The sequence below is a fragment of the Rhinatrema bivittatum genome, chromosome 11, assembly GCF_901001135.1.
Source record: "Rhinatrema bivittatum chromosome 11, aRhiBiv1.1, whole genome shotgun sequence".
NCBI classification, from domain to species: Eukaryota; Metazoa; Chordata; class Amphibia; order Gymnophiona; family Rhinatrematidae; genus Rhinatrema; species Rhinatrema bivittatum.
In genome coordinates this window covers 41,605,408-41,624,758 of record NC_042625.1, presented here as the reverse complement: position 1 = coordinate 41,624,758, position 19,351 = coordinate 41,605,408, and the positions used below count along the sequence as shown (strand labels likewise).

Here is a 19,351-nt window from a genome sequence, read left to right as displayed (position 1 = left end):
GCAGGAAGCTGGGTCTAATTTTGAAGATACATTTTCTCTTGGCATTTGGCCACACCTGATCTATGTGCAGAGCTATGGGGTATTTGTTCACGGAGCATCACGGGAATCACTTGTTAAGTCTTCCAACAGTACTTGTTAAGCAGTATTAGCTGAACTTTCATATTCAATTATAACACATTGTGTCTGTATGTGTGTGTACACACAGAAGAAAAAAATATATATATATCTTTTCTAAAATATGACACTGTTCCTTGCGTGCATGGCACTGGCTCAGTCTTTGCACCTGTGCAGAAGCTCAAACTTTTTCTTTTTTCCTTTTTTTTTTTTTTGCTGATAGATTGTGATTGGCTATTCAATTGTAGGACATGAGTCTCAGAGTCTATTTTAGTAACACTAACGCACAACTCTCTGGTCCTGCAAACAGTGTTCCTGTTACTTGGGAATAGTACAAACTAAAGCTGTTTTTAAGCTACTACAGTACAGTAAATGGTAAGTACTCTAATATAATTCTTATTGGGTGAGTGCATACAAATAGCTTTAAAGATGTACAATTATTATCATGTCCAACTAGAGTATATGTTTGCCACTGCTTTGCCAAGTTCTCTGTTAAGGGCATTAGGTTTTACTGTTCTGTTACTGAGCTACTAAATTACAAAATGTTTGTTTAGACTGTACTACTGAGCAGCTTCAGTTGTGCATTGGATTGATAATTTTCCTTCTTGAAGTACTCTTTATCCTACACGTTTTGCCATACAAGGTTGGTCATAGCAGTAAAACAAAAAACAAAAAAAAAGTAAAATTGCCTCTGTATCAATCCCTTGTGAGACCTCACTTGGAATACTGCGTACAATTCCAGAGACCACACTTTCAAAAGGATATAAACAGGATAGAGTCTGTCCAAAGGGTGACTACTAAAAAGGGTCAGTGGTCTTTGTTCTAAAGCATATGGCGATAGTCTTAAAGATCTAAACATGTATACTCTAGAGGAAAAGTGAGATCAGGGAGTTATGACAGAGACATTCAGATATCTCAAAAGTTTCCATGCACAGGAGGTGAGCCTTTTTCAGTGGAAAGGAAGCTCTAGACCTGAGGGGTCATGTGAAGGTTGAAAGGGGGTAGATTCAGGACTAATCTTAGGAGATATTTCTTTACAGAGAAGGGTGGTGGATGTGTGGAACAGCTCCCAGTGGAAATGGTGGAGACAAAAACTGTAAGTGAATTCAAAAAGCATGGGATAATTACAGGGGATCTCTAAGGAAGTGATGAATATTAGGATGCTAAATTATTTATTTATTTTATTTAAAATCTTTTCTATACCGTCGTTTAGTAGAATACAGTCACAACGGTTTACATATAGGCACATATAGTAAATTGTACATGCAAACTGTTCCAATTATTAGTAATGGAGGTGCCTGATGATCTCGGTAACATTGTTTCATCCATAATGAGGTGGATGAGCAGACTGGGTGGGCCTTGCAGTCTTTCTGCCAATCGTGTTTCCGTATCTTTGACTTTATTCCTAAGGTACTTTATGGGAGCTGCTGTCATTGCAAATGTAGAAAACAAGAGCTTGTGCGAGTGAGCTGTCCAGTTTAATAGATGTCATACTTTTTTCAGATGGAAGGCTTATAGCCAGGAACAGTGAAAAAAATGCAGCAAAAAACTCTCCCAAATTTCAAAATATCCAGAGTTTTCTGCAGTCTTCTTGCTTCCATTTATTTTATGCCCCATCCCTTAAATTAGAAAAATAAGGGGAAATATTTAGATTCTCCTTAGCTGTGAGCAAGAGGAACAGGAATATAAAACAAGGAGCCAGGGTTATCTTGCAGGGAGGGAAATGCATGTTTTCTGGCTTGTTTTTATCCCAAAACTATGGAACACCTCCTTTTTTATTATCTCTTTGCTTTGTGAGGAAATGTTTCAAATGAAGTTAGTAGTCTTTCGGGAGAGCAATGGCCATTAAAACATAAGAACATACTGGGTCAGACCAAGGGTCCATCAAGCCCAGCATTCTGTCTCCAACAGAGGCCAATCCAGGCCATAAGAACCTGGCATGTACCCAAAAAACTAAGTCTATTCCATGTTACTGTTGCTAGTAATAGCAGTGGCTATTCTCTAAGTCAACTTAATTAATAGCAGGTAATCAACTTCTCCTCCAAGAACTTATCCAATCCTTTTTTAAACACAGCTATACTAACTTCACTAACCACATCCTCTGGCAACAAATTCCAGAGTTTAATTGTGCGTTGAGTAAAAAAGAACTTTCTCCAATTAGTTTTAAATGTGGCATATGCTAACTTCATGGAGTGCCCCCTAGTCTTTCTATTATCCAAAAGAGTAAATAACCGATTCACATCTACCTGTTCTAGACCTCTCATGATTTTAAATACCTCTATCATATCCCCCCTCATCCGTCTCTTCTCCAAGCTGAAAAGTCCTAACCTCTTTAGTCTTTCCTCATAGGGGAGCTGTTCCATTCCCATTATCATTTTGGTAGCCCTTCTCTGTACCTTCTCCATCGCAATTATATCTTTTTTGAGATGCGGCGACCAGAATTGTACACAGTATTCAAGGTGCCGGCTCAACATGGAGTGATACAGAGGCATTATGACATTTTCCGTTTTATTCACCATTCCTTTCTAATAATTCCCAATATTGTTTGCTTTTTTGACTGCTGCAGCACACTGAACCGAAGATTTCAATGTGTCCAGCCCTTAGAGCTAATACTTATCCTGAACTTACAGATTTGGCCTAGATCGGCCAAAACGGCTTTCTGGTGGAAATGCATTAGTTGCTGTTTTGTTCTTTTCTCATTTGTAGTTTTCTTACCCCTAGAGAATGCTCATTCTAAATTCCACAACCTCTTGACCTTAAGCATGTTGAATAGCTTTTGATGTGCACTGTTTCTCTATTCATTTTTAACTACCCATCAGCAACTGAGTCTTTAAAGGATTCACATCTACAACCAGGCATCACTTTGAGGATCTCAGTTGTGGTTTGGAGTACCTCTCTTTAGATTAGTCAGAATATTTGTGTACAGGTTTCTGTGATTGAAGGAAAGCTGTGGATGCCCAGGTACAAGCAGGTTCCTTTTTGCTTCACAATCCTTACACAGTTACAGCCTTCTGCACTTTATTCCCCAGCTATCTCACACCATGTTCTTTAATGTAAGAATTACCAAACTAGGTCAAACCAGAGGTCTATCATGCTCAATCTCCCATGTCTGATGGCAGCAAGCAACAGGCCTTAAAGGTGTAATGTATAAGAAACAGGATGTTTAGAGCTGTCCATCTGCTGTCAGACCTTTCCAGTTTCTAACAATTGTGGTTTAAGGATACATTGAATCTTGGCTGACATACCTGACTGGTGTGTTAAATAGCTTGTGACTGATCTGTCTTCCATAGTTCCTATGCATTCTATACTGTTTCCCCGCTTCTTAGATTCAATGGCAGACTTTACTGAGTTCATTCCTGATAAACTGACTTCCACTGCTCTTTTATCTAACATAATTCTAACTCTATTTTCTCTTTAAAAGCATAACTTAAAGGAGCAGCTGCTATTTTCTGACCGTGCAAAAGTGCATTTCAGTAGAGCTGTCCTGAAATGGACTTTGACATGCTGCTTTTGCCACAGTGGGAGTGATGATGTTATGAAAGTATCGTCACTGCTTTCTCTGTTTCACATATGGTCAAATTCTACACCATGGCAGTTTCTACTGTAGTAATGCTATACATTTGGAAAGTATCATGGTTCTAGTGGCCTCTAGTGTGCTTTTGCCAGACCTAAAAAAACAATTGGGGAGAGGCTGAAAATCTTGGCTGGGCAATATTCATATCTAAAGCGAGTCTCCAATATAACAGTGTCTACCTTACCTACATTGTTCTAATATGTCAAAGTGGCAGTTCAAATCTGTAAGTTCAGGATAACTATTAGCTCTAAGGGCTGGACAATATAGGCAGGGGCATGAAACAGGTCTGGGCATGCACTAGATGCAAACTGGGACCCTCCTGCAGATCAACTCACCTGCAAGGGTTCTCTCTTCCCCTCCTCCCTATGGGGTGGGCAGTGTTCTGCCTCAGCTGCCAGCTAGCAATTGATTTAGAATTGGTGAAGACTAGGAAAAACTGGCTTGGTCAGTTGTGCTGTCCTGTTTTTAATGTTATATTCACATCATCTGGCACTTGCAGGTTAGGTGATTTAATTTAAATGTTTTTAAATTAACAAAATACAGATATGACGACTCAGGTGTACCCACACAAAATGATCATACATATGCAACCGCTTATCTAATTTATAATCTGCAATCTTTTTATTGTGTATCTTCTATTTTTTAATGAAAAAATGATTTATAAATCCACTTGTTCGTCGACGCAGAACAATAGAAAACATTAAAAGAAGTACTGGAAAAAGTGATATCCAGAAGGGGAAAACCTCAGCTAGCACACCAGCAGAAAGTAATCGGCTTTCAATTTCTTGTGGTGCTGTAATATATTAAGCTGCCATCATGGGGGGTGGGGGAGACTTATCCCTTATCACTTAGGAATATCTCCAGTTGCAACAACTTTAATGTATATCTTAGAAATCAATATCAGCACTTATCTTGTTAAGGTGTTTTTTTCTTAGAGACATCTTATCAGGATATCTCAAGAAAAACCGCTTACATGGCCATGTTTCGCTGCCAACTCTGCTGCTTCAGGGCGTTCACACTTTCAACAGCTACTCTGTGGCCATTTTGAAAAATCTGAAAAAAACCAAAACTATTTAAGACCTCAATCATCCTTAGTTCTTAGCCAATTGGAAGACTTAAAAAAAATGGAACACCAGTCAAATTATTCGTGTATAGTCTACTAAGTAGTCTCTGTTATAACAATGTGAAAATATGTAAAGATCATTTGAAAAAGGTAAAAATGTATTTTTTTTTCAAAAGATTTCTAGTCAATAGAAATATTCAACCTATTTGATAAAAAAAAAAAAAAAAATCCAGTTGATAAATCCATTGTTGCTCTCGCTGCAGGAGCTGAAGTCTTTGATTGCCCCCTGGATATGTACATGAATGTTCTCAAATATGCAAAACTAATCTCTGCAAAAGAATGATCCTTATCTATGCAGTGCTGAACTATAGGTACTTCTAAATGTTTGAATAATCCAACAGCTTTTATGCTTAGCTAGATGTATCTTCAACTTGCATGTAGTGTTCCCCATATAAACCAATTTTCATGGGCATATAAGAACATAGTATGTTTGTTATTTATCTCAATCAAAGGAGTGCGTTAAACGGTACTTCCAATTATCCCAATGGTTAGTAAAACTGGTGGTAACCAACATATTCATACAATAGCCACACTTCCCACAGGTTTTATGTCCCAAACCATTCCGCTCTTGATCCTCTTTAAACCTCAAGGAGACAGACGCGTCTCGTAGATTTCTTCCTCAGGTATACGCAAAGTCTACTGTAGTTCTAAACAATGGTGAAGCGATAGAATTTCCTAATGCTTCTGGATAATTGAACCAATAGATTTGGACAAAACTGAAAAACACAATGGGCAAATGAAACCACAAAAAGATTAATCTTTTTTTCTGACAACAAGGCTTCCTGATTGGAATACAAAGCACTTATATACATTCCTAATAATCTTCAATGGGTAGTCTCGTTCTATAATGGCCTTCTGTATATTGCTTTTTCCAGTGCTTCTTTTAGTGTTTTCTGTTGTGCTGCAGCGATGACTAAAGTGGATTTATAAGTAAATTGTTCATAAAAAATAAAAATAAAATTGAAGATACAGAATATAGAAGATTGCAGATATAAATGAGATATGTTACATGGTATTTATGTATATGGTCATTTAAATAACATGGACCTTCACGGTATGTCAATTTGTTGTTTCTGCCCTGGGCTCTGAATGGTCAAAGTGAAGATTTTTGTGTATTCCATCTTAAATCATTTTCTGTCTTGGATAAGATTATGGATATAATTGATAGAGACCAAGTGATCTTCAGTAGCAAGAAGCTAGATGAAGGATTTTTGTGAATTAGGTTTGTTTGGTGTAAATATGTATGTTTTTGATTGTTCTTTGTCAAGTTCTCTGTATCATGTGAGTAATCTTAAATAAAAAAAAAATGAACAGCGTGTAAATAGGAGTAACTAGAACTTTGTTAGCTATATTACGCTGTGGAGCTATTATGCAGTGTAGAATTTCCATTTTTTGCACAGAATTTCACAAAAATGGAGCAGCCCCACTCACGGCAAGGTGTAGGTGGTGCAGGCCCCTGTCAGAGTGAGTGTGTGTAACACGGCGATCCTGTGGAGGGGGGGTGTGAGGGTGCCAGAGAGAACCTATATGAGGAGATTGTGAAGGAGTGTGTATATGGGTAAGAGATTGGGAGCTGGTATGTGTGAAAAAGGGATTGTGTGTATAGGAGGGAGTGAGGCTGCTTGTGAGAGAGAGGAGCCTGTGTGTGAGCGTGTGTGTGTGTGTGTGTGTGTATGTGTGTCAGAGCCTGTGTGAAGGAATGTGTGTGAGAGAGGGAGCCTGTGTGTGTGCAAGAGAGAGGGGGAGCCTGTATGAGGAGGTATGGGTGAGAGAGAGCACCTGTATGGGGGTATGTGCAAGAAGGAGGGAGCCTGTATGAGGGGATGTGTGTTGGTGAGAGAGGAAACTTGGATAGGGTGTGTGGGTGTATGTATGACAGAGGGCGCCTGTATGAGGGTGTGTATGTATTGTATATGCATTTAAATATTCATTCAGTATGTACACTCGCGAGAGGGACAGAGGATGCCTGTGGGAGGGGCAGTTCTGAAGGGATCAAACTGGGACTGGAGATAAGAGTGGAAGGGGTAGAGCTTAGAGGAGGAGGGGAGAGATAGTGGCAGGTGCAGGAGTTGGGGTCTGAGCTGTCAGAGTAAAAGGAGACTGGCCAGCGGAGTAGGGAGAGAGGATGGCAGGGGCACCCTTACAGTGAACTGTAAATCCTGCTCCCCATACTTAAAACAATCTTTAATAGCTCTTTTCTGTATTACATTTTAAATTAATTAATTATACTGTCATGTATATTGTTGTTTTGACCAAATAAAGTACACAGAACTTTGCTTTTGTGGACAGAATTTAAAATTTTTTTGTGCAGAATTCTCCCAGGTGTACTAAATGCATCAGATTAGTGATGTGCATGAAAGTCTCTCTCTCTCTACTTACTATCAAAATCTCAGCCAAGGGAAATGGCCTGGGGAAAGCTGATGCTGGGGAGGGAGGCCTTTAGGCTTCTGCTGAAATACCACGACTCATTTATTTTTTTTTTTCACGTATGGGAGTGGTGGTGGGGGACTGAGATTCAGGGCGCTCCACATAACCTACTCTGAGGGCAGTGGCAGGTAGGGAGTTTGACTGGAATGGTAAAACCAATTGAACCATACTGCAGGTGGAGAGAAATGTGCCGTAGAACGGAAGCAGTGGTGATTTCTGACCTGGTCACCAAGCTGGCACTTGTTTGAGCTTGTGTCCTTTCTGCTATCATAGCTGAAGTGGAAGGTGGAGGCTTGTTAGGGAAAGAGCCCAATGGGCGCTTGAACTGGGATCAGGGCAGGAGTTCTTAATCAGAGCAGCTGCGAACCTGAGGCAATGGAAGCAGTAGAGAAAACTGTTTTAGTGAGTCCTTTAGGTCATATTCCTGGCAATCAGGCTGTGACTGCAGCTCAGCTCAAAGGAGTTGCTAAAAAGAGGCAAGCGGTTTGCAGTAACCCAAAGGATGACCCACCTCTTGCTACCTACTTTGAGTTTGTGAAGGGGTATACACAAGAAAACCTCAGAATACCTTAAGAGACCGGATCCAGAGAACTGGCTCGCCCCACTTTAAGCCTTGGACAACAGGGAATCCTGATTTGAGAGGATGTATATCTGGCCAGGCCCAGGAAGAAACATAAGGCCTGTGGAAACCAGGCCTAGACTGAGACTATAAGTAGTTATACTGCGTCATTGTATATAAACTGTGAAGATATGGAGAGTTGTTTTTCTGTTGTGAATTAATACAAGTTCATGACTATGCAGCCAGTTCCTAGCCTGCATTTATTCTCTGGCCATACTGACTGCACCCAATGCCACCGAGCTGCTCTTTGAATCAAGCTCTTAGCTTGCAACTCCATCTTACTGCTCCAGCCTGCAACTTCTGCCAGCTCCTGCCTGCAATCTGTTGGATCCCCAGACTATTCTCATCCTGTTCTAGGTCTGGCCTAAGCGCCCACAGCCAGGGCTGAGCCCTGCCATGAACCTGCAAGTAGCTGAAGAAAAGGGAACCTGATAAGGCTGCTGCTGGCCCCAGCCAGCTTCCTTTATTTTTTATAAAATTACCACTGCAGCAGGGCAAAAGCATGCTTGATCTTGATTTTCTGTATGAATATAGACTGAAAGCAAGGCTTCATAATCCTTCTAATCTGAGTTTTAAAGAGAAGCTAGCAGAAAAGCACCACGGGGAGAACAGACTTGTGGCCAAGGGTTAGTGATGTTGCTTTTTATTCCTTTGTTGAAGCTACTTATGAAGCTGAATTCACAAAGTGGTGAATTATGATCCTGTTAGTAGGGAACAAGAGCTGGGATTAGACTATTTTTACTCTACTGATGTGTTACAATAATAATCCTGCTCTGTGCAAATGGAACTGCAGGCTCCAACATCCAGTGGTGGTATGACTAAGCATCTGAAGGTTAAAACTAACCCCCTAGCATCCAAATGCAATGGTATAGACTATTGCACCAGAGGGAGGTGGTACTCATCCAGATCTGACCCAAGCTGATCCAGAGCTGGCTCCATAACTCTACCATCATCAATGGATCAAAGAAGGTTTAATCTAGGGACAGCACAGGGTGCCAGTATGATACCAAGAGACTATAATAAATTTACTAGACACCAACCAGGTCATCTCCAGCAGGTTGGTGGGGTGGTGATCCTAGTGTTCCATATCTTATTATGCTAATATATAAATGCTTTGTATTGGCTTTTAGACAACAGATAGGAATTCCTTCAGCAGCTCCATGTTAGTATATCTTGATCTTTGCTTCAAATTCACTTTATATAACAAAAACAGCTTGATTCTTCATACAGGACTATCTGAATCAGCTCAACTACTGTGATTAGACACAGGTGGGCTCTAATTAAATAATTATGGGCCTTGCTGAGACAATTTTTTTTTAACTGGAGCTAATTTTGAGTGTGCTATTACAGGATGTAAAGTTTTATGCATTTAAGATTATTTTTGTATTCTTAATTCCTTTTGTAATATTTCTTTAATTGTTCTTTCATGCTGAACATGTAGAGTGTTGTGCAGATCAATGAAACTCCTACATTAATACATTTTCATTTGTATTCTTTAGACCTTGAGTGAAAAATGAGTGTTTTACAATTTTTATAAAATGCTATTTTTTTTTTTTTACTACAATGTATTTGATGCCTGAGATTGGTATTGTAAAATTCTATTTTTGATCAGTTTTTTTGATTGCAAAGAAATCTTGACTATTTTAGGAATCCCCTAATCTCTCAAAGTAGGCCTGCTGTTCTTCCGTTTATTTAGTTTTTAATTTGTTTGTTTCAATGATGCTGTAGCCAGCGTGGCTTTCAAACTACAAAAAAAAGATACAGTATGCCCCATGAAAAATAAGACAATGATGTGGAAGTACGCTGAGGCATAAAATTTTGGCATATGCCAAGTGGACAAAAAGGATTAAATATTAGGAAGAAGACCCTGATTTAAATGTTGAACAGACTAGTGAGACCCTGCCTATCCAATGGCAATTTGCTCCAAAGGAAAGGCAAAAGTAGAGGGCAAGGGTGGAAGGAAGAATTGCTTGTTACATGAGGGGCTGCTGAGAAGAGCAGATAATTAGAGCAGAGAGCGGGTGTTTAGGAACAGAACCAAATACTGGCAAGGTAATGAGGAACCAAACTAAATACACTTGTACATTACAACCAGAAGTTTAAATTGTGTGTGTGATACATAAGTGGAAGCCAGCGGCGGAAGAAAATCAATCGGGTAACATGAGAGCAATTGGAAGAAATTGGGGAAAAGGATGTACAACTGCTTGCTGAAGAAGTCTGAGGACACAGTGAAGAGCAGCTTAGGTGATTGATGCAATAATCAAGGGGAGAAAAACAGTACGGCAGAAAATCCATCAAAGGCGAGGAAGGGACAAATCTTTCAAGTACCGGTGGAGCTGGTAGTGGAGGGAAGAGCAGGTGTCGAACTATGGAGAACAAGATGGGGTGAGGGTCACTTCTAAACTTGGAGCGTGAGGGCAGATCATCACTTTGGGTGATTTTTTATTTTTTTTTTTTATTTTAAATCTGGAAAGCGATTGATAAATTAATAATAAATGAAAGATGGGGAACCATACTAGAAGCAGGAAAGTTTAAAACCTGAGTTTTAGAGCTAGAAAATGAGACTCGGGTGAGAATAAAAGGCAGGTTTGCATGCAGAGCTCTCCTATGGAAAGAAGGAATAGGGTTGACTGTCCCAGGTCTTGTGCTTTGCGGGGCCACTAGTTTATTTGCCACAAGAGAAAAAGAGATTCAAACAAGTGAGATGAAACATTCATTTTTGTGTCTTATTAGCTGAAAGCGAAAGTGCATTAATTCATACTCAATTGTTCTATTAAAGCAATGGGCTTTATTTTCATCTTTGATTATTGCGACTTGATGATGCGTTGGAATGTATATGGTTTCTTCCAAAGTTCTTTAATTTGTGAATAAGGAAGGCATTTGAACTTCAGGAATCAAGTACGCATAGGTTATTTAGGTTCAGTATACAAACCAAACCTGAATTAAAAAAAAAAAATCTCCAAAAAGAAGAACAAAATAAATTTTATTTCTGTGCACATCTGAATCCTTTTCTGTGTTCACAGAAGCATTTCATTAGAAAAAATCTGACAATTCCCAGTGTGGGTATGCAAATCATTATGCTGCTTACAAATCTGTCTTTAAATCTTTGCTAGTACCAACCTCTCCTATATCTAGCATGCATTTACCACCCACATGTGAAGTCATTTAAGTAGAAGAGATTTTTTTTTAAAGAAGAGTGGACAAACTCAATGCATATGTGTTATTGCAAACAAAGTAAGAAATATAATCTCTTTAGAGAAAATGGAAAGGAGAGAGAGAGAAATAAAATTAACCATGAGGTAAGTGGAATTGTAAAATAAGGAAGTTGTATGTTGAAGATCCCAGCTAGCCTCTATGGTATTTTGTAATGATTGAAAGGCTGAACCATTATTTTGCAATGATTGCAGGGGCTGAACCCCGTGTTGCATTATTGAATCGCAGGCTTTTCCCCTGGATGGACTGGGTGAAAGCTTTTAAAAATCAAGACTAGAATTGTAGCGAGGTGCAGCCCTAAAATTTTTTGGGGTTTTTTTTCTTTTGTTTTTATTCACTTCATTTAAAGATGAATTTTAAAGTCAGCGCACCTGCACACATTCATTGGCCCGCACCCAGGGACGCAGCAATATTATAACATACATATGTGTGCATGATATAAAATAGCCTGGCCGTGCGTACGAGTGCGCCTAACTTTTAATGGGTGTGTGCCTGTGCATGCAAAAGCTACTCCTACTGTGTAAGTGGGGAACCTTTTAAAAGGGACGTAAGCCAACGCCGCTGTCTGTCTTACCAGTTCCTCCCCAGTTTGTTCAGTTAACAGCTAGGTCCTCCAAACTCCCCTGCTTGATAGCCTGTACGCCCCTCAGTTAGTCCAGAGCCTTTACACCCCTCTGAAATGGCTCATTAGTAAAGGGGGGGGGGGGTCTTTTTTACTTGCCATCCATAGTAGAAATAGTTACCCAGCAGGGGAGCTCCATGCTCATCCGATCACATAAGCATTTACATGCTACATTCTGATTCAAGTCTCAAAATGCCCCACCCACACCTATGCTCCGCCCCTTTTTGAGAAGTTCCAAGATGTGTGTGCTGCAGCATTTACACATGTACCCAGGCAGTTTTTAAAATCTGCTTGTGCGTGTGAGCCAGACATATTTGGGCATCCCTTAATTTCGGCACGTGCCAGGCTTTTAAAAGTCACCTTTTAATGTGGGCTTTTTTTGTTTGTTTCGTTTGGAAAACTGAAAAAATACTCAAGACCAAAAAAAACTATAACCAATTAAACAACAAATAAATAATTAAATAAAAGGGCTATCCCAGACCAAAATATTGCCCAGGTCTGGTGCTGGCCTGTGAAGTGTTTTGGTTGGGAAGGTCTAGCTCAAGCTGCTAGAAGCTTCTTTATTTTATTTATTTTTTTAATACCACAAATACCGGAAAATTATGGGGTATGTTTGTAGACAGCTATTTTCAGTTTGTTCCCTTCAGAACGAATAAAAAATGGCTTCATTTGTTGCATTTTTAGCATTCGTTACAAATGAATGCACATATCTCAGAAATTGATGAGCTTACGGCATCACCCAAAGGGAACAGTTACCCCTTCTCCTTGCAACTTGATGAAACTTGCAAATCAAGAAAATAAATGTCCTGGGAAGTGTTATAGCACATGACTAATACTTGGCAGTGGTCCCTGTGAGGTGGGGCTGGAAGTAGTTGCTAGTGTAAGGATGATAGGTTGTGTGGGCATGAAGAGCTTTACTTCTTACTCTCTCATTAACTTATTGTTCATGCCAGTCTCTTGGGCTTTGTTGTACCTGATGTGTTTTCCCTGCAGATTACAATTACTGAAAACTTATAGGATGAATCACCATATCTTGCTGGCAAGACAAGAAGAGCTTGGAATCACTAGTGTAGCCTTAAGATGGTTTTCATTTCTTACTGACCTCACCCATCAGAATGAATTCTTTTAAATCCTTATGGCTTGAGATCACAACAGGAGTATCACAGGGATTGGTAATGCTATTTAACAAAAGTAACTAATTCTATCAAACCCATTCCACATTGGCCTCATTGACTCCTAATGCCAAGCAGGATAAAATTCAAAACTCTCTACATTGCCGTCAAATGCTTAAATGCTCAGGCCCCTGAATACCTTTCCCAATTTTTCTCCCCTTGCATGACCTCAAGGGAATTCTGATCCTCCCAAATGGCTCTTCTTTCTACTGCTAACCACCACCCGATTGTGCTTTCAGCTGCTATACACCAAAAATTTAGTACAAATTACCACTAACCCTGCAGCTGTAGCCATGCTTCCTTAAATTCAGAAAAACAAGCAAAGGTATGGCTTTTCACCCACACTGTCCCCTAAGACCCATTTCCTCCAACCCATCCATGTAAACTCTCATCAACGGACTGTGCAGTGTGCTGTACACAACTGGGTCTTAAGTTTTTTTTAATTTTTCACAAATGGGTTTGCTCTGTCGGATTGCATTGCTGCTCCAAATGCACATTCTGATTGATTGTAAGCTACTCAAATGCCTCTTTGCCGCCTTCGGATCGCCAGACGCTATTGCCCCAAGGTCCCTCTCCCACTCCATGCCTATTAGTTTTTCACCCTCATCCCATACAGCTCTTTTGGATTACTGCTCCCCAGATGCATGACTCTGCATTTCTTGCCATTGAATCCCAGCTGCCCAAACCTCGAACCGTCTTCAAGCTCTCTTAAATCACTTTTCATTTTCTCTACTCTTTCAGGCATGTCCACTCTTTGCAGATCTTGGTATCATCCGAAAATAGCCAAACTTTACCTTCTATCCCGTCCACCGTGTCGCTCACAAAGATATTAAACAGAACTGGTCCCAAAACACCGGTTCCCAGTCTTTTGGAGAATCAGATTTAAAACAGCGATGCTTATCCATAAATTGGTAGGGAACAATTAATCCCCATGGATTTTTGCCCCACACTGCAGATCTATAAACCTGCGCAGACACTGATCAGCCCAGCATAGTCTCTGCCTGATGCCTTCACCCAGACGGGCACATCCATCTGAAACCAGAGCCTGGATTTTCTCTGCGTACTGGAACACTTACCCTGAAAATCTATGGAATTGAATATGCATAGCTACTTCTAGTTTAATGTAATAGAGCTTGATCTACTGCCTTTCAATTACTATCACATCACTTAAACAAATTGTAACTATAAATATATTTAAAAACAAAGCAGTTAAAGGCTTTTCTGTTTAGGAAAGCATTTGAAACCGAGTGTTAGATTATTCCTAATCTTGTATCATCTTCATCAAGCTAAACAACACAATGACCGTAAATCCATTTTTTGTTGTTCTTTTGTTCCTTGTACATGTTTGGGAAGGTGGTGTGTTAGTACATCCACATCATTAGTTGCTTTTATGAATGTGATACATCTCCCCCCACCCCCCACCAGTACTACCACGAATGGTGGCAAATGTGGAATACACTTCATTTTTTTTATTTTTTTTTAACTAAATGGAATGCATTGTATCACTGCCCTAGCAGTCGGCTGGCTGGCTTCCTCTCCTTTTCTTTTCTTGGCTGTGTCTTTTTTCCATCTTTCTCTCCAGATGGGAGGAGAAGGGGGGCTGTTGGTAAAATACTGAGTGAGAGTAAAAAGAAGAGGCATTCAGACATGAAAAAGCTGGTTCACATCCAGCTTTAGACCTCAAATGAAAATTTTACTTTAATCATTTTTATCACAAATGCACATACTGCTTGCTCTGTTTGGACAGTGCTGGCTCTGGAACGGATGTGGGAATGAGAACGTTGCACGTCCAAGCAGTGGTGCATCGGCAAAAGTGGAATAAACCTCTATGACACCTGCCTAAACTACTAAGTATAAGATAGTAAAAGTATCTTTTGAGGGTTTGAAATGCCTTTTCATTTGTTTCTACAATGTTTTTTTGTTTATTTTCTTCCACCTCTGAACTACCTTGCCAAAAATGACTCTGGGCTGTGTACAATGGGTAAATATTAACAAACTATTAAAGCATAATGCATTCAAATTAACATACATAAAACTATAAATCAGGTAATTGAATAAATCTTAAAACAATACATTTATGGAAACATATGTCCAGTATGCAGTTAGAGATAGCATCAATGAGCACAATATAAACTATGAATCTGGTAACTGAATAAATCTTAAAAACAAACAGAACCTATGTGGGGGTTCCAATATGGCGTTGGCACAGAAGGCGTGAGATTTTCCTCTCAACTCGTTCTTTGTAAACTTGCCTGAAATGCCCCATACTATATGGAAAAGATGCACCAGGGAGAAGACTTACCCTGGGGGCCCTGTCCAGCCATCCTTGTCCGGTCCTATGGATGCCCACATCATCGGCAGGGGTCCTGAATCAGAAGTTGAGTTGGAGAGGTGAAGGATGAGCAAGTTTCCCTCCCCCCCCCCCCCCAACTCATTCATTTCCTTGTCCCCGATGCTGAGGAATGCATCAGCTAATCCTGCACGCTCAGGAACCCGGATGAGAGCCTGGACTCATCTCAGGCCGATGCCACTGGCGATCAAAATGTCCAGGCAGGGAACTCTCTGTCAGGAGGAGGAAGCGCAGATGCCAAGCAAATTATACTTGGTAAAATGGCTGGACTCACAACTCAAGGAGAGCAATTTAGTGACGATGGAAGAGATTTTTCAACTCCACTTTGAGTCATTACTTTCACATCAACAATCCTCTTTGGTAAGACCTTCACAAATTACTTTAGACTCTATTTGGGATGCAATTGAAGGTGTGGGAAATTCTTTAACAAATCAATTAAGCTCACTTGTTTTAAAATCTAAGGACAATGATAGTCGCCTACAGGTTGTGGAAACTTCTTCTAAGCTTATGTCTTAATGATATTAACCTGAATGTGGGATCCCTTAAATCTCTCCAGGAATGACTTGTAAAAGAAAACTCCATTATTAATGAATAAAGTGGAGAACTTGGAGAATATAATATGGGGTAGGAATTTTAATTTTGTGAATGTGCTACCTAAAGATATGTTTAAAAAGTGTGTGACGGAGATTCTGAAGGTTCCGGAACAAGCTGTTCTTCCATTATCTAAAGTATTCTATTTACCCCCGTTCAAGAAAGAAAAGGAAGAACAGCTAGGGTCCCAACCTGTGGCATCCTTGGAGCATACAGAATCAGTCCACTTGAATATTTCTGAGATCCTAGAGTCTTCTGACTCAGTTCAAGCACAACCAGCAACTTTGGTTGCTACCTTTTGTCTTAGAACCAGACGGCGTTTAATGTACCTAAAGAAAATAAAGAGCGTGGAGACCCGGCTGTGGGGGGAGAAGGGATATCAAGACCAGAACTGGAGATAATATTGCCTCAAAAGCCTGCAGAGATTACTATGGATTTATTGTGGTCTGCAATTAAATCTTTAGAGATGGCAATTATAAATATGTCCCAAAACGTTATGGGTTCTCAACAGAAAGTTCTTAATTTGGAGGGCTCAGTATCAATGGGTAAAAATAACTTAGAAAAATGTGAGAAACGTTTGGAAAAGGTGGAAGCTGTACAAAAAAATCTAGTTAAATCTGAGACAGGAAATGAAAAGAAACTAGAATTTATAGAGAATTCATTGAACTATGTAAACCTGAGGGTCTTGAATTTCCCTGTTCAGAAATTAATACCTGCGCTAGATATGTTTAAAGAGTACTTGCACAATGTGTTGAAAATGCCACAGGAGTCCCTACCAGCTTTTGCAAAGGTATATTATTTACCTATGAAATCGAACATAACCAATCAGGAGGGGGAATTTACAGCCTGAGAGTAATATGAATTTGACTGAGGTGTTAGAGACCTCAATCGATACAGATATTCCAACTAGAATAAATCTTATAGCTTCCTTTTTATTTCCAACAGACAGCTCGATCCAGTATCGTCCGCTCGAGGATTGCCCGTCTGTAACGTGCTCGTAGCGCACAATTCGGGCGCGCAAGGCAGTTCGGCGATACAGTGTCCAGTTTCACGCGTCCGTATCGCTTCTGAAAACAGACGCATAACCCTTTCCGCACCCGGCATGTAAATGAACGAAAAAGCTGTATAATGAAGGAATTAGCTATTCCCCTGCGATACTGTAACGGGCGCTGATATTATCTCCTCCGTAACCCGCTGTTCTGCCGCGGCCTTAACCTGCTAGTTTACCGCCTCCCCCTAGTAGGAGTTAGTGTAGTGTAGTGTAGGGTAAAAACATTGCTTACCCGCCCTGGTCCCGTCCGGTCTCCTGCAGCCCCGTCCGGACCGGACGGGGCTGCAGGTGACCGGACGGGACCAGGGCAAAAAAAAACAAACGAAAAAGTAGCAAGGCTCGGGCCTGCTATGGTAAGTGTAAAAAGTGTAAAAAACAAAAAACCTGTGTGTTATATAAAAAAATAAAACAATTTTAAATACCTGTCGGAGGGCCGTGGGTCCAGGCGGCCGGTGGGCGGCGGGCAGCCATCAGCGGCATCCGGTAGTCCCTTCTCCCTTCCAAAATTGCCAAAATCGCACGGGCGGGTCGGCAGCGGGGGGGGGGCGGCAGCAGGATCCGGGAGCGGCGGGGAGGCAGCAGCGGGGTCCGGGGGGTCCGGGGCGGCAGCAGGATCCGGGAGCGGCGGGGTCCGGGGGTGGCAGCGAGATCCGGGGAGCCAGCAGCGGCAGCATGTTCGATCGCGCAGGCAGGTAGGTGGCAAAGTAAAGATGGCCGCCTGCACGGGAAAATCGTGCAATTGGCCGCTGAAGACGTGACGTCACGACGTTTGGCGTCACGGGGTGTGACGTCACGTCTTCAGCGGCCAATTGCACGATTTTCCCGTGCTGGCGGCCATCTTTACTTTGCCACCTACCTGCCTGCGCGATCGAACATGCTGCCGCTGCTGGCTCCCCGGATCTCGCTGCCACCCCCGGACCCCGCCGCTCCCGGATCCTGCTGCCGCCCCCCCGCTGCCGCCCCCCCCCCCCCCGCTGCCGCTGCCCCGGACCCCCCGGACCCCGCTGCTGCCTACCCGCCGCTCCCGGATCCTGCTGCCGCCCCCCCCCCCCCCCCGCTGCCGACCCGCCCGTGCGATTTTGGCGATTATGGCGATTTTGGCGATTTTGGAAGGGAGAAGGGACTACCGGATGCCGCTGATGGCTGCCCGCCGGCCGCCTGGACCCACGGCCCTCCGACAGGTATTTAAAATTGTTTTATTTTTTTATATAACACACAGGTTTTTTGTTTTTTACACTTTTTAAACTTTTTTACACTTCCTGGTGCCTGTCATTTCAAATGTCATTTGAAATGACAGGTACCAGCGCACCCAGGTTACTGTATAGGCGCTGTTACAGCGCCTATACAGTAAAATGGGTTGCGCGGGCATAACCCTTCCCTAACGCTTCACAGCCGCGGCATGCATTTGCATGCGATTAGAGGAGAGTATCGGGGAGTTAGTGAAGAGAACTGTGCGTGCGGGGAGGAAGGGTGCGCCTGACACTACCTCACTGTTTTTACCGCGGCCTTACTGGATCGAGCCGAGAGAGAGATGATGTGCTCAGATTGTTTCTAAGACATAGGTTACAACATTTCCATGGTCAACAAATATGGATGTACCCTGATCTTGCGAGAATAACTCAAATTAGAAGAAAGGAGTTTTTGAGATTGAGAACAGAAGTGGTCACTAGGGAAGCCAGATTTTTGTTAAAATTCCCATGCAGATGCAAAGTGAGCTACCTAGAACATAAGTAGGTTTTTTATGAGGTCACCCAGCTCCAGGTATTTTTGGAATCCCATCCCCCAGTAAACACAGAGGTGGGTTAAGAGCTAAGATGAAATTCAGCTGTTGTCTCTAATTGCTGGTTATGGGGGTTATATTAAATGCCCCCATATAGTCCTTTATTTGTTTATTTTCTTTAAAATGGCTCAAATTAGCTCTATCTGGTTTTTCTTGTAACATTTACAGATAAATATCTATTGCGGTAAATATTTACTTATATGTAAGAACGTATTGTATTTATCTGTATACAATTATAAAATATTTAGATGTTTGTTAACATTTTGAAAATGCATAAATTAAAAATTAAAAAAAAAGAACCAGACAGAGTTGAATATTGAAACTCTCTTTTTTTTTTTTTAAACATCGATCTGAGTCTTTTTTGCAACAAGTTAGGGTCTTCCCAGATGTGTTTAAGCAGACCCAGAAGAAAAGGAAACAATTTTTGTTACTCAGGCCAAGGGTGCTACTAATAGGCGTCCTCTTTATATTAAAGTTTCCCTGTCAGTGCTACATTAAATATAAAGATGTCTTACATATTTTTTCTCCTTTCCAGTTAACGCAGTTTTTGAGTGACAAAATTGTGTCCTCTGTGGAATCCTAAATTTAGTCGTCATAAATTATACTTATCACCTTGTGGGCACTGCAGGTATTGCTCTGATTAATCTATTACAATGACACTTTGTGCCCACTGCTTCTACTCTAGGCTGCCATAGGACAAACACAAATAGTTTAC

General features: G+C 41.1%; 1 protein-coding gene across 11 annotated transcripts in view; it reads left to right on the top strand.

The window, feature by feature from the left end:
• Nucleotides 1-399: 399 nt before the first annotated feature.
• The window catches only part of RIMBP2 (RIMS binding protein 2), a 438,584-nt gene continuing 419,632 nt past the window's right edge, over nt 400-19,351 (top strand). For all 11 annotated transcript variants that reach the window (XM_029619910.1, XM_029619911.1, XM_029619907.1 and 8 more), the window contains exon 1: nt 400-489. In XM_029619910.1, coding sequence (XP_029475770.1) covers nt 487-489 — 3 coding nt within the window. In that variant the 5' untranslated portion in view covers nt 400-486. The remainder of the gene's footprint in view (nt 490-19,351) is intronic.